The sequence below is a fragment of the Diabrotica undecimpunctata genome, chromosome 6 (genome assembly GCF_040954645.1).
Source record: "Diabrotica undecimpunctata isolate CICGRU chromosome 6, icDiaUnde3, whole genome shotgun sequence".
In the NCBI taxonomy this organism is placed as follows: Eukaryota; Metazoa; Arthropoda; class Insecta; order Coleoptera; family Chrysomelidae; genus Diabrotica; species Diabrotica undecimpunctata.
In genome coordinates, this window is record NC_092808.1 from 31,389,723 (window position 1) to 31,414,836 (window position 25,114).

The 25,114-nt window shown below is 35.4% G+C and overlaps 1 protein-coding gene across 2 annotated transcripts in view; it reads left to right on the forward strand.

Moving 5' to 3' along the window:
- CysRS (cysteine--tRNA ligase, cytoplasmic) overlaps positions 1 to 16,549 on the forward strand; it is a 38,346-nt gene extending 21,797 nt beyond the window's left edge. For both annotated transcript variants that reach the window (XM_072534559.1, XM_072534560.1), the window contains exons 5-12: positions 825 to 1,035; positions 1,285 to 1,523; positions 1,870 to 2,103; positions 4,709 to 4,856; positions 12,334 to 12,536; positions 14,687 to 14,849; positions 15,639 to 15,850; positions 16,029 to 16,549. In XM_072534559.1, coding sequence (XP_072390660.1) covers positions 825 to 1,035; positions 1,285 to 1,523; positions 1,870 to 2,103; positions 4,709 to 4,856; positions 12,334 to 12,536; positions 14,687 to 14,849; positions 15,639 to 15,850; positions 16,029 to 16,148 — 1,530 coding nt within the window. In that variant the 3' untranslated portion in view covers positions 16,149 to 16,549. The remainder of the gene's footprint in view (positions 1 to 824; positions 1,036 to 1,284; positions 1,524 to 1,869; positions 2,104 to 4,708; positions 4,857 to 12,333; positions 12,537 to 14,686; positions 14,850 to 15,638; positions 15,851 to 16,028) is intronic.
- Positions 16,550 to 25,114: the final 8,565 nt, after the last annotated feature.

A 25,114-nucleotide genomic window follows, 5' to 3' on the forward strand; every position in this document is an offset into this window, starting at 1 on the left:
ATATTATGTATCTTGTTATTATTGGAAGTTTCTTTTAATTTTTTGTCGAGTTTGTATATATCATGTTTGTTATCTAGGTTTTCTATTTTGTCGCACATTTCATTTATCCATTTTTCTTTTTCTTCTTTGATTTTTGAATCTATGGTTCTTTGATTTCTTTATATAGATGTGCGTTGTTTTTGTGGGGTGAAGTTTTCTTCATCAATGTTCTTGTATATGATAAATGCGACGCCGTAATGTTGATGACAGTTATTTTTTCCTCCATAGAAGTAGATGGTCATCAATTTCTAGTTTTCCTATACCGGGCCATCTTACTTCGCCCAATCCTAATATCTTACTTCGCTCTACTTCATTTAAGAAGCTCCGGTACTCAGGGTCATTGTTGATTTTACTTGCCATGATGAGTGATTGTCTTATTGAGATATCCATAAAGGATCTTTAACGCTGTAGTTTCTTCTTGCTTTCTGCATCTTGATGCCGTTGACCTTATTGGTTCTTCCGCCTTTAGAGTTGATTTCTTCACTCAAGGGCAACATAATACCCCTACTTCGGCCCTACTACCTCTAGAACACAAACCTACACCCCATCTGTTCATCGGAATGTTTTCGTTCGTTCCCCAAAGATTTATGCTTACATAGTCAGGTAACATGTTCAATTCAAGTTTTGTGTGCGTTAGTTTTTGTAGTAGAACAAAATACTGAGTGTGCCGAATAACATCGCACAATTTTTAAAATTTTTCCAATATTTCTTAGTAAGAAATATTAATTGTTCTACATAATCAATTTTGTGATTAATGACTTTAATCTAATTTAAACCTTTTTTAGATACTGAGACCTAATGTAGTAACAAGAGTAAGCGAATACATTCCCGAAATTATTACATTTATTCAAAAGATTATTGAGAATGGTTTTGGTTATGAAGCCAGTGGATCAGTTTATTTTGATGTTGCAGCTTTTGATAAAAGCGAAAAACATTATTATGCCAAGTTAGTTCCAGAAGCGTATGGTGATACAAATAGCTTACAGGAAGGCGAAGGTAAATAGTTATGTAAAAGTATTTGCAGGTTACCTATCAACATAATTAATCGAAACTAGTAATATCAATATCAATATAATAATAAAACCTATATTTTTACTGTAAAAAAAGTATACTCATAACATATATAAGAACTCCTTTTATTTGCTTGGCAATCAAACATTAAAATAATGAATTCCTTATACATAATATAACATATTAATGATTGTTTGGTTATTAGCTGGTACATAACACATATAATCATTTTAGGTGATTTAACTACTGCAGAACAAAGAAGTGAAAAACACTCACCGAATGACTTTGCATTGTGGAAAAAGAGCAAACCGGGAGAGCCGTTCTGGGATTCGCCTTGGGGTATCGGTAGACCCGGTTGGCATATAGAATGCTCTGCTATGGCATCTGATATCTTTGGCGCAACGATGGATATCCATACTGGAGGAGTAGATCTCAAATTTCCCCATCATGACAATGAAATTGCACAAAGTGAGGTAAGCATTCAATTGAGATTTAGATATACAAATATGTATCATTTGTCCCAAAACAAAACAAGATCTTAAATAACTTAAATACAGTGAAAAAAAAAAAAAAAAAACAGCGAGCATACAAATATTATGTAAATGTCAATAGAAAAGTAAAGATATATAAACATGTCAATTTTGGTATTGGTGCGATAATTTTAAACAGGATTCTATACTAGAATTTCGTCATAAATTATAATAATTTTTAAATAAATATGAAACCTAGTTAGTGATAGTGGAGGTAACTTTTTTTGATAATTTTATGTTTCATTTGCTTATTCTAATAATAATAATTGTTTATTGTTCTTTGTTTAAGGCATACTTTGGAAACTCAGAATGGGTAAGTTACTTCCTCCATTCTGGCCACTTAACAATAGCCGGTTGCAAAATGTCTAAGTCCTTAAAGAATTTCGTATCAATTCAAGATGCTCTCTCAAAATACACCTCTAGACAATTAAGATTTGCGTTTTTGTTACACAGTTGGAGAGATACGTTGGACTACAGTCAAAATACCATGGATTCTGCAATTCAGTATGAAAAACTTTTTAACGTAAGTTTGCTCTATGTAGTATTATTTTCAAACAATAGGTTTTAGTTTACTTAAATCGAACAACTAATACTTTTACAAATAATAGCGTATATAAATATCGTCCCAAGCAATTACGTTCAAAAAGTTCTACTAGTAGGATCATCACGAGAACTATTCCTGAATATGCGGTGAGTTACTAGGTCCTAGTTCCTTCGATTAGGTAATTTTCTCCGCCAGATGAGGCCAGGGATCTCCGCCAGGGAAGGAAGGGCCTGGAAAACTACGGCCACTTATCGATTCCCACGGTGCCTTACAGAGGGATTTCGACCAGTCCATTCGAAGTGCCCTCTGCGTATGTTTCATCTTGGGTGGAATATTGGTATTTTTCACATGATACATGAAATAAAAACACATTTTGAAAGGTGGAAAATGTCCAGCCACAGAGTCTCAGTTCGAAGAACAGGAGCAGAGCCCTATGGGAGCCGAAACCAGACTCGCCGTCAATCGATCGTTGTCTGGTTGTTCTTTTCTGTTTGTTGGTTCTCTTTGTTGATGATTTTATTGTCCTGTTTTAGGTGGAACACCTCTTCAGGACGTGGTTTGTTTTTGTTGGTGTCGGCGTGTGTCGCTGAATTGTGCTCACTGGTGGTACGCTTCGGTGGTTGGTTCCTGCGGAGGAGGTGGTATCCAGGATGGTCAGAGGTGAAAGAGTTGTTGAGCTAAAACGGTCCTTTTCAGAATTTTATTAGTAAAAAATTATATGGTTATGAGTTGTGACTGAATTTAATTCAGTCTATCTCAGGTATAGTCAGGTATAATTGTGAAGTGGGATCGGTAAACCACGAAAAACCGATCCCTTCCTGTCATAACAAGCTCGAAGTGAGCAATTGAATAAATACGGCGATAATAGAGTGGAGTTGCCTTCAGGATATCAATGTATTCATCAGGGAGTTCGTTGCTGGCAAGGGTCAGCAATTTAGTGGGTAGGAATGGGAGTTTGCGTTTAGGCCGTCTGTTGAAGGATGAGCAGGTAGTTTTGATGATATTTTGGGCTCTGAAGTGTTGGCCACGGATAGTTTTGATTGTATAATTCCTGTCAAAGAGGAGAGCCTCTCATTGATGGGCTGGATATTCGACAGTTGATGAATGAGGGCATAGGGGAAATCGTGCCGTTTGTTGTTTACTCTACGCAGGATTTCCCGTTCCAATCCCAGCAGTTGTTTATATATTTTTCGAGGCGGGACGATGCGCATCGGGGTGCGTATTAGTCCACGAGTAAGGCCCCCGGTGACAATACTTATATTTAGTGGCTTCACTCATGTATACCTGATAACTGCACTGATAACGGACTTATTTGTCCGAAAAAGTTCTTTGATGTAATCTTTTATAAACGATTTTTTAAATAAACGTTTTTTGTTCGTTAGCAAGGGTTTTATAATCCCGAATAAAAAAACGTTTTTTGTTCGTTAGCAAGGGTTTTATAATCCCGAATAAAATTTCAAACGTCGAATGTCTTTACTATTAAATGTTATTACCTTTATTTATAGGTAACTATATAAAACAAAACAAGCCACCTACGTAGAAAATAGAAAACGTATAATAAATGTCAACTCTAAAGAAATACCTGACATCCAAATAGAACAAATCGATTATGCACTCCAAAAAATAAAAAAAAACAATAACGCTGCAGGGATATTAAGTATTTACCGTAGATGTTAAAGGAAAGTACCACGGAACTGGTAAATCTATTTAAACAGATGCCTAAAAGAAGAAGATATCCCAGACGAATGGTGAAGAGCAATATTTATTGATATACAAAAAAGGAGATCCAGAATATCTGCAAAATTACCGACCGATAAGTCTCGTGTCTCAAACATACAAGCATTTTATGAGAATAATAATAATAAATAGACTGGAAAGGAAATTTGAGCTATATCAACCAAAAAAAAACAGGCAGGATCCAGGAAGCATTACAATACAACGTAACACCTACACACAGTCAAACAAATAATAGAAAAGACAAATGAGTACAATAAGACAAATCTTTATGGTTGGCCTTTGTAGATTTCAAGAAGGAGTGTGACAGTATTGAAACAAACCCAATAATTTCTGCCGTGCGAAATACTAAAATAGATCAACTATGTATCAATCCAATTAAAAAGATCTACAGTAAAACAATCTTAATAATACAGCTACATCAAAGTGACATAATATCCCCTAAGGCCTAAATTTATTTATAGTTTATAAATTATTTACATAAATAATCCCGCCACTGACACCACTGTAACATTAAAATCAAAGGCGCGTTTCATTTATACCTTTACTTACAACGAATAGATTTATCTATATCTCTTACAGTTACGTTCAAAAAGTTCTTCTCTGTGATATCACGTCGCCGTATTCCGGAGTAGTAATTTACTACGATGTAGTTCGAGAGGAAATTGTATTAGTCAAGGACCTTCCACTAAGTATGTTATGTTGTTCGGTTATGAATTTCGATCACTCAAATCTGTGTTGGGGCTGGTCCTACTCGTCATTGATTCGAATATTCTTTAGAATATTAAATGTTTTTATTGTTGTAATTCTAGTATGTATATGATGTAATATTTGTTTAATTGATTTTCAGGAATTCTTTTTAAATGTAAAGGATGCATCGATGTCGATTTGCTTAAAAAACACAACAGTAGATACTTTCACCAAATGGTCTGAACACGAAAAAACACTGAGTAATAAGCTTATAGCAGCCAAAACAGCAGTTCATAATGCACTATGTGGTAAGTTTTTTCAATGGTTTAATTATTGAAACTATATGCATGCATTATGGGGACAATTTTGTTAGAATTTTCATTACAGATGCATGTGTAGGTTCTTAATAGAAGTTTTCTCCTATTTATGGTAGAAGTAAGGATGAGGTAGCAAATATTCTTTTGACGCATAAACCTCCAGTATCACAGTGAACTACATATTGTATTTGTTCAATTTTTATTCGACTTATCAAGAGATATTTTAAAAATTGCTACGTATATGCATTTGTACATCATATTACATTTGTACACTCATGTACATCCTATTATGTCTTAAAAATGACTCTTTAAATCATCATTTTAACATAAAAACAAGTTTGTTAATTTATATTATGTATTATAATGTTACGAACATACTTTTGGCATGGCCCAGGTAACGGTTGCATTGCATCTCTAATACTCTCGAAAGTTCGCGGCGTATCGAGTGCGAGAGAGAATAACCGGTCACGTAGGTGAATTAGAGGTGGGACAACGCCAGAATATTCTCGATACAGTAACTGTAGTATATATAGGTAACAGTGTTAGAAGTAGAGTTAGTTGTTAAGATACTACCGAACTGTAAAGTTATAAATAAATATATGTATATAATTCGAACCGCTCGTTTTATTTAATCACGCTACAGTTGGTGTCCGGTGTGAGATTTGCAAATAAATTCAGCAGTGACTTTTGAAAAAGACTTTTGAACTTTTGAAAAGTATTGTTCGTCGGGAACATCCGCGTAGTTAGTACATCCGGTAGTGTCCTTTGTACGAAAGAACATTTAAAAAGTACGTGTGTGCCTGACCAAAGATGCTGCTAGTACAACTTTCAGTAAAACAGTTGCGTGAGCAACTGGAAGAACGCGATGAAGATTGCAGCGGGTCCAAAAAGATACTTCAAGAACGTCTGAAGACTGTTCTCAACAAGAATGGAGATGACCCAGAGACATTCCAGTTTCAGTCAGCGGAAGAAGCAGTTTTAATGAAGATAGAAGAAACTTCTAAAAAAATTGAAGAAACGTCTAAAAAAACTGATGATAAATTCGAGACTGTTTCCAAAAGATTCGATGAAACGTCTCAAATGATCGAAGAAACTTCTCAAATTATTAAAGAAACAGCCAGACAAAACGACGAGAAATTCGAAAATATGTCTAGAAGATTCGACGAAGTATGTAATCAAAACAATGAGAAATTTGAAGAAGTTTCAAGAACATTTGATAAGATACAGAAAAATGTTAACGATAAGATAGAAGACGTAGAAGAGAAGATCAAACAATTAGAGACCATGATAACTAACACAAAAGTGCTACCACCAGTTAATACAATAGCCTTAGATCCGGTAGTGAAAGAAGAATCACCCAGAGACGAAACGACACATAATATGAGATTCAAATTGCCACCATTTGATGGAAAGTCTTCTTGGTCCATATACCTTAGACAATTTGAAGCTATTGCGACAGCCAATCATTGGACAGAACAAGAAAAAGCTGTTTCCTTGACTGCTGCTTTACGAGGTGATGCTGCAGATATCCTAAGATCGATTCCTAAGGGTCAAGAAAAATGTTACCAGACCTTGTTTACCCGACTAGACAAACGTTACGGAGATGCCCATCTACAACCAGTGTACAAAGTACAAATAAGAAGTAGAATCCAACGAGCAAGTGAGAGTTTGCAAGAGTTTGAAGCAGATGTTGCTCGTATAGTGCGGTTGGCTTATCCGGAGGTACCAGACAACATTTTGGAAGAAATTGCTGTAGATGCCTTCGTCAATGGGTTAAGAGACATTGAACTACAGAAAGCTTTACGACTAGCAAGACCGAAAGTTTTAGATGAAGCGCTCGCTATTGCCTTAGAACATGAAACAGCTAGTCAAGCTTCACGGAGCTATCGAGTACGAACCTCTGAAGAGAGCGACGAACAAAACGAGAAACGTCTGGAGGAAATCGTACGGAAAGTAGTTCGTGACATGATGCCGAAGAGACGTGAACCCAGATGTTGGAATGGTAACGACGTAGGTCACATTCGTCGTAAATTGCAAGAAAATAATACAGCAGTCAGAAAACTAGAACGGGTCGACAACAAGGGGCAACTGCCGACCTCGAGAAACACAGCCCCCATAGTAACTGTCAACATTACGTCCTCAGGTGGAATTCATAGCTTGTACATAGAGGGTCGTATCAATAATAAAAGTAGATCGTTTTTGGTAGATACAGGTGCAACGAGAACTATTGCACGGCCAGAAGTAGTACGAGGCCATCTTAAATTATTGCCTGCAACAGTAAAGCTTAGAACAGCAACTGGTGAGATAATTAATACATATGGCGAGGCTAATATGTCAGTATCCATTGGCCAGACCACAGTGCAACATACAGTATTAATTGCAGAGATCTCCGATGATTTCATATTGGGGATGGATTTACTAAGGAAAGTTGGGGCTGTATTGAATGTCAAAGATGGAGTTCTCGAGATCAGTGGTGAAGAGTTGCCGTTTCATGAAGACCAAGAAGATGTTATCAGCTTAATAACTACTTGTGACGTAACAATACCCGGTAATAGTGAGAAAATTTTAATGACCAGACCTGATGGTTACTGCCGAGAGGGAAGTTTAAGGATGGTCGAAGATGTGAATAATGCCGAGTTCCTAACGGCAAAAGCTTTGGTGAGAATTCGAGATTTCGTTCCTGTAAGAGTTATGAATTTAAAGGGAACTGCTATTAAGTTAAGTAAAAGAACTTTGATTGGACAGTGTGTTCCCGTGGCTTCGATTTGTTCCATGAATACTAATGAGAAACCGTCGAAATCTAAGTATCCAAAGGAGCTTGTCGAGACGATGATTAAAACGTGCCAAGATCTTGATGATGAACGAACTAAAAAAGTGAAGTCTATGCTGATAGAATTTCAAGATGTTTTTGCCATGGATAAGAAGGATAATGGCAAAGCAAGCATAGTAAAGCATAAAATTAATACCGGAGACGCTCAGCCAATCAGACAACAACCTAGACGACTTCCATTTTCGAAAAGAGATGAAGCCGAAGACATCATCAAAGATATGAACAAACAAGGGGTAATTGAACCATCAAACAGTCCATGGACATCACCAGTAGTCCTAGTAAAGAAGAAAGATGGTTCAACACGTTTTTGTATTGACTACCGACAGCTCAATGCAGTAACTAAAAAAGATAGTTATCCTTTGCCCAGAATAGACGATACTTTGGATACACTTTCTGGTTCTCGTTGGTTCTCCACACTCGATCTGAAAAGTGGATATTGGCAAGTAGACATGGAGCCAGCTGATCGTGAAAAAACCGCATTCTCGATAGGATCAGGGCTTTGGCAGTTCACAGTTATGCCCTTTGGTTTATGTAATGCCCCGGCCACATTTGAAAGATTAATGGATGCAGTTTTAAGAGGTCTAACATGGAAAACATGCCTGGTTTATTTGGATGATGTAATTGTAGTTGGAAGATCCTTCGATGAACATGCCAATAATCTAACAGAAGTCTTTCAACGATTGCGGGCAGCGAATCTGAAGTTGAGTCCGAAGAAATGTCACTTGTTTCGACGAGAAGTGAAGTACTTGGGACATATTGTAGCAAGTAATGGTGTAACAGCTGATCCTGAAAAACTTGCAGCGATTAAGGATTGGCCAGTACCAAGAGATAAACACGAAATTAGAAGTTTTCTTGGCCTATGTACATATTACCGCCGTTTTGTCAAAGGATTTGCCAATATCTCCAAGCCATTAACAAAGTTGACAGAAGAAGGCAAAGAATATACATGGAGCGAAGAGTGTCAAAGAGCTTTTGAACACTTACAAATGGCTCTGATCAGCGCACCGATTTTAAGCTACCCTAGACAGGCAGGAAAATTTGTGTTGGACACCGATGCAAGCAACAGTGCAATAGGAGCTGTTCTTTCCCAAATCCAAGATGGACAGGAGAAAGTCATCGCTTACTTTAGCAAAGTCTTGTCAAAACCAGAAAGAAACTATTGCGTTACCAGAAGAGAATTGCTAGGCGTAGTGAAGGCTTGTGAGCATTTCCATAAATACTTGTATGGCAGAAAGTTTCTTCTTCGCACGGATCACGCTGCTCTAAAATGGCTCCTACAATTTCGTAATCCAGAGGGCCAGATGGCAAGATGGTTAGAACGATTACAAGAATATGATTACGAGATCGAACACAGGGCTGGCAGAGTTCATTCAAATGCTGATGCCCTTTCGAGACGGCCGTGCAGTGCAAATTGTAATCACTGTCTTAAATTAGAAGAACGACTTTGCCCCGTGAGACGAACCACCGTCATTAATGAGCAATGGCAGCCTCAACAGCTACAAGACGCTCAAGCAGATGATCCATGTATAAAAAGAGTATTGGATTGGATGCGTCGAAGTGAGAGACCTTCTTGGCAAGACATTAGTGCATGTAGTCCAGAAGTCAAGTGTTACTGGAGCCAATGGAATTGCCTAGTGCTGAAAGATGATCTTCTGTATAGAACCTTTGAGAACGATGATGGTACAGAAACTAAGCTTCAGTTGATTGTACCTAAAAGTAAAGTGTCAGAAGTATTGCGTCAGTTGCATGACGGTGCATCAGGTGGACACTTTGGTATCACGAAGACTCTGCAAAAGGTTCGAGAACGGTTCTATTGGGTGAACTGTAAAGATGATGTAAGAAGATGGTGCCGGAAATGTGAACTGTGTGCAACCAGTAATGGTCCAGCTGGTAAAAAGAGGGCACCCATGAGACAGTACAATGTTGGTAGTCCTATGGAAAGAGTAGCAATCGACATTGCAGGTCCACTTCCAGAGACAAATGATGGAAATAAATATATCCTGGTAGCCATGGATTATTTTACGAAATGGACTGAGGCCTATGCGATACCAAATCAAGAAGCTGCTACCGTTGCAGAGGTACTTGTTAAAGAATTCTTTAGCCGATTTGGTGTTCCTTTGGAGATTCACTCCGACCAAGGGCGAAATTTCGAGTCAACCCTTTTCCAAAACGTTTGTAAATTGATTGGTGTCAATAAGACCAGAACGACACCCCTGCATCCTCAATCAGATGGAATGGTCGAGAGAATGAACCGAACAATGGGTAAACACCTGTCCAAAGTTGTATCAGAACATCAAAGAGATTGGGACCAGCACATTCATTTATTCCTAATGGCCTACCGCTCGGCCGTGAATGAAACTACAGGCCAGACTCCAACCTGCCTGATGTTAGGTCGTGAAGTTCGTTTACCCTGCGACCTAGAGTTTGGCTGCAGACCTTCCGAAGAACATGTTGCAAGCGAAGATTATGTCGACCGCCTGAAGTTAAGAATGAACAACATTCATGAACTTGCCCGACAACACATCCAGATAGCCAGTGACAGAATGAAAGATCAATATGATTCTCGATGTAAGAGTGAAAGCTATGAAGTAGGCGATCTTGTTTGGCTTTATAATCCACAACGTCGTCGAGGCTTGTCTCCCAAACTGCAAAGACAATGGGAAGGTCCATATGAAATTAAAAAGAAAATAAATGACGTAATATACCGAATTAAGAAGTTGCCGAAAGGTAAACCAAAAGTAGTTCACATAAATCGTCTTGCACCATATGCTGGCTCAAATGAAACAGAAGAAGCACGAACCCTTCAACATGAGATCAAAGATGACCGGCGACCAAGCTTTAATGAATTTATGTCAAATTACGCAGAGAGAAAGAGTGCTAGATTCGGCGTGACCACAGAAGTTCAGCAGGATCTTTTTAGTGTTCCGCATAACGTCTCTCTAGCCCACTGTGTTGCCCAAGATCTTGAGATGACTAAAGGAATCTCATCCGTATTTTATAAGAAATTCGGTCGTTTGGACGAGTTAAAAAACCAGCAGCCTAAAGTTGGAAGAGTACTGAGATTAGAAGATGGTTCCCGATCTTTGCTGTATATGGTGACCAGGAAGTCTTATACAGACAGGGCAAGCTACGAGGATATATGGCGTGCTCTAACTAATTTGAAGAAAATTGTGTGCAATTACGACATCAAGAATTTGGCCTTACCCAAGTTAGGCCATGCACTAGATAATCTGGACTGGAAGATTGTCAGAAGCATGCTTGAAGTGATCTTCCGAGACACCGGCGTACGAATTACTGTGTGTTGCATTAACCCGATGGGATCGTATCCTTCAAAGTCAGTAGACTGTTATTTCTTTCTAAAGGGTTCATGCAGAGCTGGAGAGTCCTGTAGATTCCGCCATGCTGTGCCTACCGGAGTTGCTGATCGGGACGATCAGATTTAAGAGGGGAGCAGTGTTACGAACATACTTTTGGCATGGCCCAGGTAACGGTTGCATTGCATCTCTAATACTCTCGAAAGTTCGCGGCGTATCGAGTGCGAGAGAGAATAACCGGTCACGTAGGTGAATTAGAGGTGGGACAACGCCAGAATATTCTCGATACAGTAACTGTAGTATATATAGGTAACAGTGTTAGAAGTAGAGTTAGTTGTTAAGATACTACCGAACTGTAAAGTTATAAATAAATATATGTATATAATTCGAACCGCTCGTTTTATTTAATCACGCTACAATAATATATAAATTATAATTATAATTGTAGATTGTTCCAATTTTTGATTATACGAGTCAATTGTATTTGCACCAGCATTCAAATGACCAAAGATTTCTGGCCTAACCCCCTCAAATCCTTCTAAAAAGAATCCAAAAGTCTCTAGAGCACTCCTGGTTTGTCGTGCAGTAGGCATAATATGTAGATGACTCTTGGCGTTAAGGTTTTCTTCATTTCCTAAATCTTCCTAGAGCAGTTATTTTTGCCACTATTTCTTCATCTGTTAGTGTGGCAAAAACAAAAATCCATACAATCTTTCGTGCCGGCCGTGTTAGATATTAACTTCACCAGTTTATCCTCATTATGTATTGCGGGGGACAAAGTAGAAAAGGCAACACTAGAAGTGACTCTGGTATAATTTCTTATAGAGAAATGAAAGAAAACTTGGAAGAACTTGTAGGTATGAGTCATTATGTCAGTGAAATTTGTTTTGATACAAAAGTGCTGAATGTAGTGTGTGTATATCACTCAAATCGGACTGTATAAGTACGACAGAAAAACTTACAATGATCAATTATGAGGATATACCGATAATATCGGATACGAATACGCCTAAATTCTCGATACTTAAGTTGCAGGTCGTAGTTAATAGTAAATTTCACAACATGGCGAGTTTACTTTGTCTATAACAAACGTTAGCGGCGAATTTTAATAGTGATAAGTATTTAACCGTTCTCCATCAAGTGTTTATGATATAGAAAATTAATCACTGACAATTCTGTTGAATTTAGAGTTTAGTATATGTCGAGTACAATATGTTGGCATATGTCCAATGAACTATATTGTATATGGGCCAGAATTTAGGGACATTTGATGATAAAAACAACTTACATATCGCATGAATGCTAAAAATTTCTTTCTTTTCAGATAATATTGATACAAAATCCGCAATTAATGCTTTAAGGGATATCGTAACAGCAAGTAACATCTATATGAGGGAGCGGAAACCTCCGAACGCTTTACTTTTGCACGACGTAGGAGTTTATGTAACAAAAATTCTAAAAATATTTGGTGCGATTAGTGAAAAAGATGAGATAGGTTTTCCAACTTCTACTAGTACTTCCAATAATGTAAGTATTCATTTTTAGATAAAGTAATGCGTAACCGTGTTGACGTAAATATAGTATAATTAATTCCATCCTTAACAACAAAACAGTATTTACTTTTTTTTGATATTTCTTATGGAATTTTTTTTCGCTTGTCTTGGTCGAAAGATAATGTTCTAATGGAGAATTCAATCCTAATATGTACAAATATTCACAGACCTTTTCCAAATGATCTCAAACGATCACACCTGACTATGCAGAAATACTCGACTTTCAATCATCAGTGACCTACTTGAGAGTCCAATTAACAAAAATTATCCACTGGGGCACTGAGATTAACACCATAGACAAAGTTAGAACACGAACGAGGATCCTAGTAGCGTTAAATGTAAAATTCGGAACCATAAATAAAGAAACCCTCCTTCACACCTACAAAACCTTCATAAGACGCAACATTGAATACCGTGCTCTTTACTCTAAGCTTAAGCGAAGACCGATGAACAGAGTTCTGGCTACGGGAAGGAAAATTCTTAGAAATTTCTCTCTGCAGAAAAGTGAACCAGTATCTGTCAGCGCTTATACACAAGTTCGCTGGCAGTCAACCTACAACACTCCACATCCAAATCAACAAATGTGTTTTGAAGACGATTTAGAGTCCGAACACCATGGCTCAGAACGTTCTAAAAATGCCTAACAATTCTGAAAAGCACTGTTTTCTTTATGGTATATTCTGAATTCCTCCTCCTCTGAATTCCTCCTCACAGGAAAATCTAAAGGTCAATGCTGAGTATATCGCTTCGTGACCGAGTTAGAAATGAAGACTTAAGACGAAGAACAGGAGTTACCGATGCAATTTCCCGAATTGCCACACCGAAATGGAACTGGGCCGGATACGTCGCCGGAATCAGTGATGAAAGGTGGACGAAGAGATTGCTTGAATAGAGGTCGAGGTTAGACAAAAGAAGTAGAGGAAGACCCCCTACTCGTTGGACTAACGATCTCAAGTAAATGTCAAGAAATTTGATGAAAAGTGCTTAAGATAGAGCACAATGGACAAAAATGAGGGAGGCCTATGTTCAGCGAGCTGGGTGATGATGATACTCTGAATTCAAAGCATTACTTGATCACCCAACCTTCTCAAAAGAAGACCAACATATGCCGCGTTGCTACTTGAGTCTTTGCAAATCGTTTCATCTAATCCAATCCACATTAAAATTAAACATTAAATCCACTATTTCCACATCTAAGGAGGTCTAAGTTAATCAAGATCGTCGACTTTTTATTAGCGTGTTCCCTAAACTACTGATTGTGTTCCCCAAAAGGTTGCTGCCATATTTCTTTGAAAACTCACCTCGCAAATACTCTTTGATCTTCTTGGTTCTTATTTGAGTTTTAAAATTCGAATATGTAGTTCTTTTATTGGTCCTTTTTATTATATTTTTACTCCTTTTAGATGTCTAGAAAAGTTCCTCCTTACGTTCTTTGATTTTTATTTATTTACTTCTGGCATCAGCATCACATATTAGGATAAGCCATACATTGATGAAGGTTATATCTCTGTTAATGTGTTCCTGACGCCGACGGTAAGGTTTGTGATTTGTCGATTAACGTGTGACAATCTTTTGAAATATTTGTAACTGTTTCATTTCTCTGTCTAATTACTGAATGTATCGTTTCTAGTTGTACAGTGTACATATATATTCTCATTAAGTTTCTAAGAAACTTCTTCTTCAAGTGTCATATGTTTCCAGCATGTAGACGTTCATGAGCCATCAATATTTAAGTGTCCTTCACTGGTCAGCGTCAAAACTTCTCTTGCATTTTGAATACCACACCAAACTCATATCTCGCAGCCACGAATGTTATTTTCTTCATGGACCGCTTCTTTCTTGAACTTTTATATTAAAATCAATCTCAAGAACTCATACATATGACCTCTCATTATATGTCCCTCATAGGAAACTTTTCATTGTTTAATAGCTTGTTGTAACAATTCACGCTCGATTTTAGCTCATCCCAAAGAAAATAATATGTCGGTATGTCTCATTCACAACAGTTTACTAAAACTTCTTTCAATAGAAAAACTTAAGGAGAAAGATGGTTATCTTATGCTTATTTTCGACAACTTAATTTAGTAAAAACTTAGTAAACTATATATAAATTTTTTGTTTCAGGTTGAATGTGTAATCAGGCCTTACTTAAGTATTTTAGCTGAATTTAGAGACAAAATCAGGACAAGTGCAAGAACCTTAAAAGCCACAGATATTCTCGATGAATGCGATCATTTAAGAGATGAAGTTTTGCCTAATGTTGGAGTTAGATTAGAGGATAGAGAAGGTAACTACAATATTGTATTGAATTTTTGTCTTATTCATATGTATAGATGGAAGTAAAATATCTTTTAATTAATGTTTAGTGCAGCCCAGTCTGCTTTTATATATTGTGATTTCCTATCTCTGCTGTCTGTCGGTAACGGCTATAGAAAACTGCTCGGAATAACTGTTTGTTTGCCATTTCGGAAATCGGTGTTTTTGTGTAGCACATCGCAGAGGTAGCAATTGGTGCTAAATCTACACTTAAAAAGATGCGTCCAAAATTATTGGATTTTACCAATAGACTTGTCTTTGTGTCATTATTCGGAAATCCCAAAAATCTGGCTGAATAAAAATAACATATATTACATATCGAAGTTGAATAATCTCCCAAATTTGACCCAAGCTAGAAATATCAAGTAATTTTGCTCGATTTTATGTAGAAAAGTCTACAACAACTGACGGAAAGTCCATCACGAAGAACAATTGAGACGACGAATATTTCAGAACATGCTAAAATAGACGTTAACATAGTCCAAAGACTTGTTCTACCGATTCCTACAATAGTGTACATTCTATTCGTTATTTGAATATTTTTTTCTAATTAGAATGCACAGGAAAATGTAGATATTAGCATAGTTTAAATAACCTTTTGTAACATATCTTGTTATATCTTTAATAATTGTAGATAGTTACAATAAATGCAAGTGTTTGGATTTTTTATCTATATTAACCAAGATTTTGATGTAAACTATTTATTAGTTAAAAAGCGTACATCAGAGTATATCATATTTAATTTTTCATTTTTCCATAGGTGAGCCAAGCGCAGTAAAACTGGTTGACAAAGAAACTCTTTTGAAAGAAAGGGAAGCGAAGAAGAAGGCAGAACAAGAAAAACTGGCCGAAAAGGAAAGAAAAAAAGCAGAATTAGCAGCTGCCGCAGCAGCGAAAGAATCTCAGAAAAAGATACCGCCCACTGAAATGTTTAGACATGAAACTGACAAATACTCAAAGTTCGATGAAAATGTAAGTAATAAACTAATAGTTTTGTAATTTTCTAATATCCACGTTCGGTAATGTAGCCCGAAAGGTTTTTTTTTAATAAATATACCTTTTTATAAAGGATTTTTTAATTAAAAGTTAGTTTTGTATTTTATGTCATAATGTTTTACAAAAAACATTTATTTTTATTTATTTATTTAAGGGATTCCCAACGCACGACGCCGAAGGCAAAGAAATTAGCAAAGGACAGGTTAAGAAATTGCAAAAGTTGTACCAAGCTCAAGAAAAGAGGCATCAAGAATACCTAGCCACTCAAGCGTAACAATACTCCCAAAACCGAAACAAAGGATTAGGTCAACTGTGAACTTATTTTTATATAAGACTAAAATTTTGCTTGTATCAATCATTAAAGTATTTTTACACCAGCATTATTCTAAGTACATCCTGAGATAAGTACATTGGGAAGGATTATTGTGCGATTAAAAGAGAAATACAAATTGTAATTATTGTACAAATTTTGTAAATACTTTAATGATTACACACTAATATACCGTATTTATTTAATATTTTATATCGTCAACAGTATTGTACTTTTAGAATTTTGCTACTAATTAATTCTATAAAACGTCAGAATCATTATCATCGTAGATTTCACGGTTTATTAATAAATTTTCATTGTACCTATTAAGAATTTATATGCATTTTAATTTATTTCAATAAAAAATAACTCAAATAAATTATTCGCTTATTTAAATTTATTTATTTTACCTTATGCTTCCTCATGTACCAAAAGTACAGAGATGATGTGTTTGTGTGCTTCATCCTTTCCTATCCCTATTCTTTTTTCGTGATCAGTTTAAGAATAGGAGCGCTTGCGCAATCAGCAAAAGACAGACTGGACGTGGAAGTCGTTGACTGCAACGCATCGCGTTCAAACGGCGCTTTCCAACTGCTGATAGAGAACGTCCTGTAAATATATAGACCATTTGCAAAGAATAATAATGATAATTAACGCGTCGAGCCTATGGATTGTTTAACAGTTCTCCATCATTTCTTGTCCGTTGCTTCCGTCCTCCAGTTTGTGATATTGAGTCTCTTTAGATCCTCTTCTACGACGAGGAATCTCGTCGATATGATTTGGGCTTGACTGTATACGTGGATATTATTCCTCATTATCTAGGTTTACCAATATATTTTCTTGTCAATTCAGAAAATGTTTTAAGTATTCCTTCCATCTGTTCAAAATGTCTTTTTAATTTATTAAAATTTTTCCATTTTGGGCTCTCATAAATAGAGGTTCAACTCAATATTCTTTCTTTCAATTTTTTGCCCCCTGGTTCAAATTTATTATATCTTTATATATGTAATTTGTAATTTCTGCTGTTCAGTGTACTTATTTCCGTCATCTTTTTATATTAATTTCAGCGTTCTTAGTGTTAATTTACTTGCCCCTCTAATTCTTTTCTACATTAGTCATCGTATCATGTTTTCTTCGTTTTTAAATTTCTTCTCTATTGTTTTTGTTGATTTTACCACGCCCTCTGAATTCGTTACCACATTTGTTCCGGATTCTCCTCTTTGTAATTTATTTTTGCATTTTTTGTTATTAATCTTGTAGTCCCATTCATTCTTAATTTTTCTGTGTTTAAATTATTCAGAATTGGTATGATTTGTTTTATTCTTGCTCCTACCATAAAAAGGTCAGAGTTAATGTCCGGCTTTCTCTGTATCCTGATGTTAGTAATACACTTTTCTTTGTCCTTTTTAATAAGTGTATGGTCGATTTGGTTGATTACTAGACTTCGGCAAATATGCAAATAAAAATGTAGAAAATATGCGCATAAATATGCACGTGTTTACCCGAAAATATGCAAATATTTTACAAAATATGCATACAAATAAATAAAAAAATCGTAAAATAGTAACAATTTTATTTAAAAAAAAAGTGTACATAACTAAATATTTCCTACTATTCATTAAGATTTACATTTATTTTAAGTAACTACATCATTTTTAAGTATCAATAAACTTATTTAGAATTATGGTAACAATAAATGACCAAGTGGTGTTCAAAATTTTCTAACAAAAACTTGTGGCTTCTGTCTGAGTACATATATTTATATATGGAAAAACTTCGTTCAACATCAACTGATGTAACGGGAGCATTTTTCAAACTAACCAAAACATTTGGTTCTAAATTACTTGTTTCCGAAATATTTCCAGCTAGAACACTGACTACTTTAGAAAGAATATGGTAACCTTTATTTTTTTCCATAGTAGCTTCAATTTTTTTTAAAATATCTTTTCCAATATTACCTCTAACGTTCCGACAACATGACGCAAATTCTTTTATTAATGCTGTACTTTCGAACAATGACAGTTTTGGTGATTCTAACTGAGTAATTGTTTTTTGAACAAAACTAAAATTTGATTTTATAAATGAAAGTTCTTGTTGAAGCAAGTTACTCTGAAAAGTTTGTTTAGAATCCAAAAGAGATTGGGAACTTTCATCTGTTAACGTATCAATTATGTTCTTTATTTTAACAAAATGATCTGCATAAAAATTAGCTGCTTCTAACCATGTTCCCCATCGCGTTAAAATAGGTTGTGGTGGAAGAGGAATGTTAGGTAGCATTTCTTTATAAAGTTGAATTCTTATAGGAGATTTAAGAAATACTTTTTTGACACTGGATATCATGGTATTTACAAGAGGAAACTTTTTTCGTATTTCCTCTGCAACTCTGTTTAATCCATGCGCTACACAAGTAACATGTATTAAATCTGGGAAAAATATTTTTAAATTTTGTCCTGCTTTCACCATATAAGGAGCAGCATCCGATAAAATAAGCAGTAATTTATTAGAAGGAATAGTTGTCGGAAGAAAAAAAGTTGCTAATGTTTCTTGTATAAAACGCGAAATTGTTAAAGCATTTGTTTTCTCAAGTTGCTGGCATGAAATAAGATGAGATTTTGGTAAAGTATCTTCTTTAAGAACACCAATCAATAAATGAGCAATATACTTTCCTGAGGAATCAGTGGTTTCGTCTACAGATATGTAAAAATAATTATCTGCAATTTCTTCCTTAATATTAATTAACACCGAGTATAGCCCGTTCACATTATTTCTTCTTAGAGACCGATCACTTGGAACATTAAGTTTGCAATATTTTTTTAGAAACGAACTAAAATTTACATTTGCTAATTTTGAAAGCGGTATGTTTGCAGACACTAATGCGCGACACAAGTCTTCATTAAAAGTTTCTTGCTCATCTAATTTTTTTGAAGTAGATTGGAAACATTTAGCCATTGAAGTTTGATGTTTTCCTCCTATTTTTCCTTTTTTTGCAATGTGTGAAGCAGTTCTCACATGTTGGTCTATCTGAAATTTCTTCTCACATGCTATCTATAAATAAAAATAAAAACCTTTATTTTAACCCAACCTTTAAAATATAAAAATATACAAGGTGTTTTTGGTTAATCAAATAACTGGTTTGGAAAAAAAAACACTCGCTAAGTGTTTTAAATGCAGTATTAATCCACAAATTAGTTTTTGTTACTAACCATTAGTACATCATATAACTTATTTTAAAATTCAACAAAAGTTTTTTTTTTTTTGTTAATTCAATTACAATAAAAATAATTGTGTTTTAGAATAGCTGACTTCATAAAAAAAAGTAAAGGTGAAAAATGTTTCTAAATACACACCATTGTATTGTACCATGGACAATTTTTTCTCACTAAAGGAAGCTATTTTTCATTTAAAAACAACCTACGAGTACTAAATTTCAAGTAAATACGTTTATTGGTTTTAAAGTTATTGTTGTTATTAACTAAAAGAATTTAATTTTTTTTAATTTTAACAACCTGTATCTCGAAAAGTAAATAAGTTTGACCCTTCATTAACTATATCGTTTTGTTCAATTTTTCGAGAAGTATCTACAGTCAAACGTTGTAAGTGTCATTTGGAAACACCCTGTATGTATGAAATATTAGATATTTAATAGAAAATATTATATACTTACAATTTTGCCACAGACTGAACAGTAGATTTTTCCCATATCCATAGACAGCTCTTTATAAGGTTTAATCCAAGTTGAAGCACTGGTTGTTTTAGGCATTATAAAATCACAATCTTCCTTTTTGTTACGCACAACGAGTGTTTACGCTTTGAATATCAAAACAAAAATGATTTACAAATCTGAGCATCAAATTAGAAATGTTTAGGTACCTAATTCAATAAACTGGGAGATTTTGGAAAATCCCTAAATTAGGAACAAAACTATTAGCCGTTTACCTGCTGTTAAGATACAATAAATTGTAGATAGATTTGGGGATTAGATCATAAAATGCAAATGAGCGAACCCTTAGCGATTATCCAATAACTGAATGCCTCAGTGACCGAGACTTTCTAAGAATGTTGAGGGCTACTTAAATTGATCTTCTTTGAAATTGTAAATGTTTTGTACCTGTAGAGATTACGTACTTAGATCATTTCTTGATTAAAATGACTAGGTACAAAATTTTATACAAGAATTGAAATAAATTGGTATGTTTAAAAATTTTCAAATACAGTATAAAAATCTGAACTTTTATGCACTTTATGCAAACTTTTATACAAATATGCCAAAATATGAAATATTTGCATAAAATATGCACAATATGCAAAATATGCAATATGCATATTTGCCGAAGTCTATTGATTACTTTTCCATTTGGAGATTTCCATGTGCCTGTATGTATATCTTTGAGTTGAAAGTAAGCGCTGTTAAGAATCAGATTATTTTTATTGACGAAGTCTAGACTCAGCTAAAGAAGCTCTGGACGAAGGAAAGATAAATAAAAGCAAGTCTCCCAAAGCGAAAACTCCATGGTTCTGTACAGAGGTAAAGGAAAAGAAAAAAGCTTTCCTGAAACAGCTATATGTCAAACAAGATACTACAAGCCTATGAAGAAGAGAATAAGAAATTAATCGTGCATTTTTAAGAATTAAAAAATAGCACTGGGTTCTCAAAAGAACCTGTGCACGATTTTTATGGTTTTCTAAAGGAAATATGGCGCTTTATAAGAGGCCAAAGAGCGGAGGAGAAGGAATAAATAAATCAGAAACATATCGAAAAGGATACTTGGATTGACTATCTAAAGAAGTTATATACGGAAGAACACCAAGTGATGTTGGAACCACAAACACCAGACATTACCATAAACCAAGAAGTTCACATACGCAGGCATTAAATACAAAAAATAATTGAAAAACTGAAGAACAGAAAAGCTGAAGGTAAAGATGGGATACTAAATGAATTGTTAAAATATGGGGGAGCGGCAATGACGGATCAAGTGATAACATCAATTAACATTCGGAGTACGGAGATTATTTTACTTACTTAGATTACGATGATGGGTCAAGCGTGACCCATTCTCATTTTATTTATAAGGATGTTTTAAATTGTCAGTATTATTAAACAGTATCTTTAATTCAACAAAAAACAAAGAAACATGAAAATTATAATCCTAAATTATTATATTTAAATTTTTTAAGATGGTTCACCATCCTGGTGTTTTTGGCAGTAGTTGCATTTAATTTTAACAATATGGACTCCTTCGCGTTTTGAATGAGTATTACAAACAAATCTTTTACACATGTCACACCTTTTTGAATATTTATTGTCACTACCCCTACACGAATAACAACGACCTCGTTTTGTTGCAGATTGCGGTACTTCTATTTGCTTTTTTACACTAACACCGGTGGTCACTATTGCAGCGATTACGGATTTATGGTACCCGATGGGTTCTTCTTCTATTGCTTCAGCTCTTTGTTTACTATTGGGTGAGGTTAATTGTTTTCCAAGCTCCAATGTTTCTAGTGAACAAAAATTTTGAAGAATACAGTGAGCGATCTGTCATTATAAGCGATGATTTGGGTAAACTCTTCCTATTTTTTCTGTTAGTACCCAAAAGAGTTAAATTTTTGGATAAGAGTTCTTCAGATAAAGCAATGTCGGTAAAAAAATTATCAGTTGTTATATTTCGACCAGACCTATACCAATGTTCTGCAAGTGTTTTGACAACTTTTGGGCCTTGGTTACGTTCAGATTGGTCACCAATATTTCCAGTATATATCTCAAAGTAACAGCAATAAAAATTTTCAGCGTCACCGGGTCCAAGCCTTTATACCGTATTTTTTCGGTTTTTTTAGGTATATAAATCAGAAATGGACAACGTCCTCTAAAATCTATAAGCTGTTCGTCTAGTACCAAAAGCAGATGGTTCATATAATTCCTTACAATTTTGGGCAAATAGATTAGCGATTTCTCGAATAGGAGCTAATTTATCTCGTTCTCTTCTTTCTGCTCCCGTATCCAAATTATCGAAGCGAATATACTTCAGAATACTTATAAATCTATCCCGACTTAGAGATGCTTTATAAATAGAACGTGTAAATGCGTTATTTGTATTGGACCATAAATTATGCACCTTCTCATGAGACTCTCTGAACCTTCCACATAATATAAGTATACCAAAGAAAGCACGCAGTTCGAGTAGATTAACATCAATCCAATCCTTCATGCTTTTCTCGTTCTTACTGTTATACGCAGCTATAAATTCGATAGTTCTCTTATTGGTATACTCGAGAATCATTGACATTATATTATCAGAAAAAATAAATTGAAGGCATCCATACATGTCTCAATATTTTGATTTTTCGTAGTGAGACCTATGTTTTTCTGCAATAAATTACATACCAATGTCTTACCCTTTTTGGAGCTAAATAACGCAATGTTCGTCCTTCGCACACAACATCAGATACGTTAGATCGTTCACTATCTGTATTTTCAGAAGTTGTCGCTAAAACTTCCTCGTTCTCGAGTTCGGTAATTGATAAATTACCTTCATGTGCTTCTGGCTCACAACCCTCATTATCACTCGCTTCACTATTGCTTTCATCCAGCTCTGCACCGGCATCTTCTTCACTATCTGATACGAGTAAGGCATACAACTCAGCTTCACTCAAAGGTTTATTCTTTTTCCACATTTTGATATAATACTGCACAGTTCAAGATCGATGCTTGATTTAAATTTATAAACAAACGTGAAATACCGCTTTACATCAAAGTTAGACATCATTTGGCCTTGAATATGTTCACTGGTAAACAGAGACGGCTGCGTTTTACGTGTACCTACAAACATATTGAAAATATTCTTCGAAATCCGAAGACCGGGTCAGGGCTGACCCGGCGTCATAGATGTACGTAGAGGAAAAACTGTAATTTGCATGTTCACGAATGATACACGAAAAAATAGATTAAAACAAATAAGAACAACTTACGATCAATCGGATTTGTAAAAAAATTATTTCATGAAATATTAAGAAATCAGTGAATTTCGGGTCACGCTTGACCCAGTCTTTGTACTCCGAAATTAATTTTCTAAATACCACATTGAAATTTACAACTAAAATTTTGCAAGAACGAATAAATCAGCTGAAAAACTCAGCAGATGAGCAACAAGGTTTCCATACGGAAAGGTCGTGTACAGATCCAATATTTGTCATAAAGCAGATTACAGGCATTTGACAGAGTAAGTCTTAAAGATGTAATAAATCGTTTATAATAAGATGCTTTTTATAATAAGACTTTTAGAGAAAATAAAGAAATTGTTCAACTTGTGTCTGCACCAAAGTGAAACACCTACAAGATGACATAGTGTACTTACCATTTTATTACACAAAAGGGCGATCCAATAGACCTCGACCTCGAGAATTACCGACCCGTAAGCCAATTAAACCACCTGTACAGGTTATTCACAAGAATAATAACAAGTAGACTCGAAACAAAATTAGATTTTTACCAACCTAGGAAATGGGCAGGTTTTAGGAAAAACTTTGACACCAACGTCCACCTTCACTGCATAAATGGGTTTATAGAAAAGTCTATCGAATACAACCGACCATTGTCCCTAGCTTTCGTAAACTTTCGCAAAGCATTCGATAGGATAGAGATTAACAGCGTAATGAGAGCGTTGGAGGAAAGTCGCATAGTTTATCGGTACTAAAAAATGATCGCGAATATATACAATAATGCAATCATGACCGTAAGACTACACACAGATACAAACTGTATAAAAATCAATAGAGGCATCTCTAGAGGTAACGTGTCTCCTTGTCTGTAACTCCCAAACTCTACGGCAGTTCTGGAACATGCTTTCACAAAATTGTAGTGGGAAGCTAAAGGAATCAATGTCGACGACGAAATGCTCTCACATTTACGATTTGCGGATGACATTGTTCTGATAACAGATGACTTAAAAGAGATTGGAACTATGCTTACTGAGTTAGATGCCGCCTGTAACGAAGTTGGTTTGAACATAAATTTTGGAAACGCACAAAGCATTACAAATCTGATACCAAGCGAGAATCCAAAAGTCGACTGCAACGAAATAGGATTAGTTTATAAATATAAATACTTAGGTCAAGAAATCCAAATTGCTAGGGACAACCAAACTGCTGAACTGTAAAGAAGAATCACTTTGGGCAGAATGAGCCGTATATGGAGCTCTATCAGACATCTTCAAGAGCAACATTATTTAAAAAAGAAGACGTTCGACCAATGTGTGCTTCCAGTCATCACTTACTGCGTCGAAACACTTTCTTAACCCAGGATACAGCAATCAATCGTAATGCATCGACTTAATGGATGCTGTCATGAATACGGACTAAGGATGAACTTAGAGGATACTGTAATTGAGAGTGTGAATACCTACAAATACTTAGGAATACGGATAACATCAAATGTAGATCTAACCAAAGAAATTAAGACACATATTGATATAACTTGCAAATGAAAATTACCCACCCAGACGAACTCTATTATCGGTCCCAGTGGGAAATAGGAGTAGAGGCAGACCACGACTGAGATGGAGGGACGGTGTGGACGAGGACGCAAGGAAAATCGGCGCGGCAAATTGGCAAAGGTTGGCGATGAACAGAAACGACTGGCGAAATAGACTGGGGAAGGTCAAGGCTCAACTAGAGCTGTAGCACCACTGATGATGATGATGATTGATATAACTTAATAACTGCATCATTCGTTAAACTTAAAATGTTTCTTTGTTGTCGGGATATAAGGTTAGGACTACGCCTAAGAATGCTTTGGTGTTGCGTATTAACTACTATTCTTTATAGTTTGAAAGCATGGACATTAAAACAAGTGCATCTAAATAAGTTATCCGTCTTTGAATTTTGGTGTTACAGAAGAATACCACAAAAATCATGGACTCAAAGCATGTCGA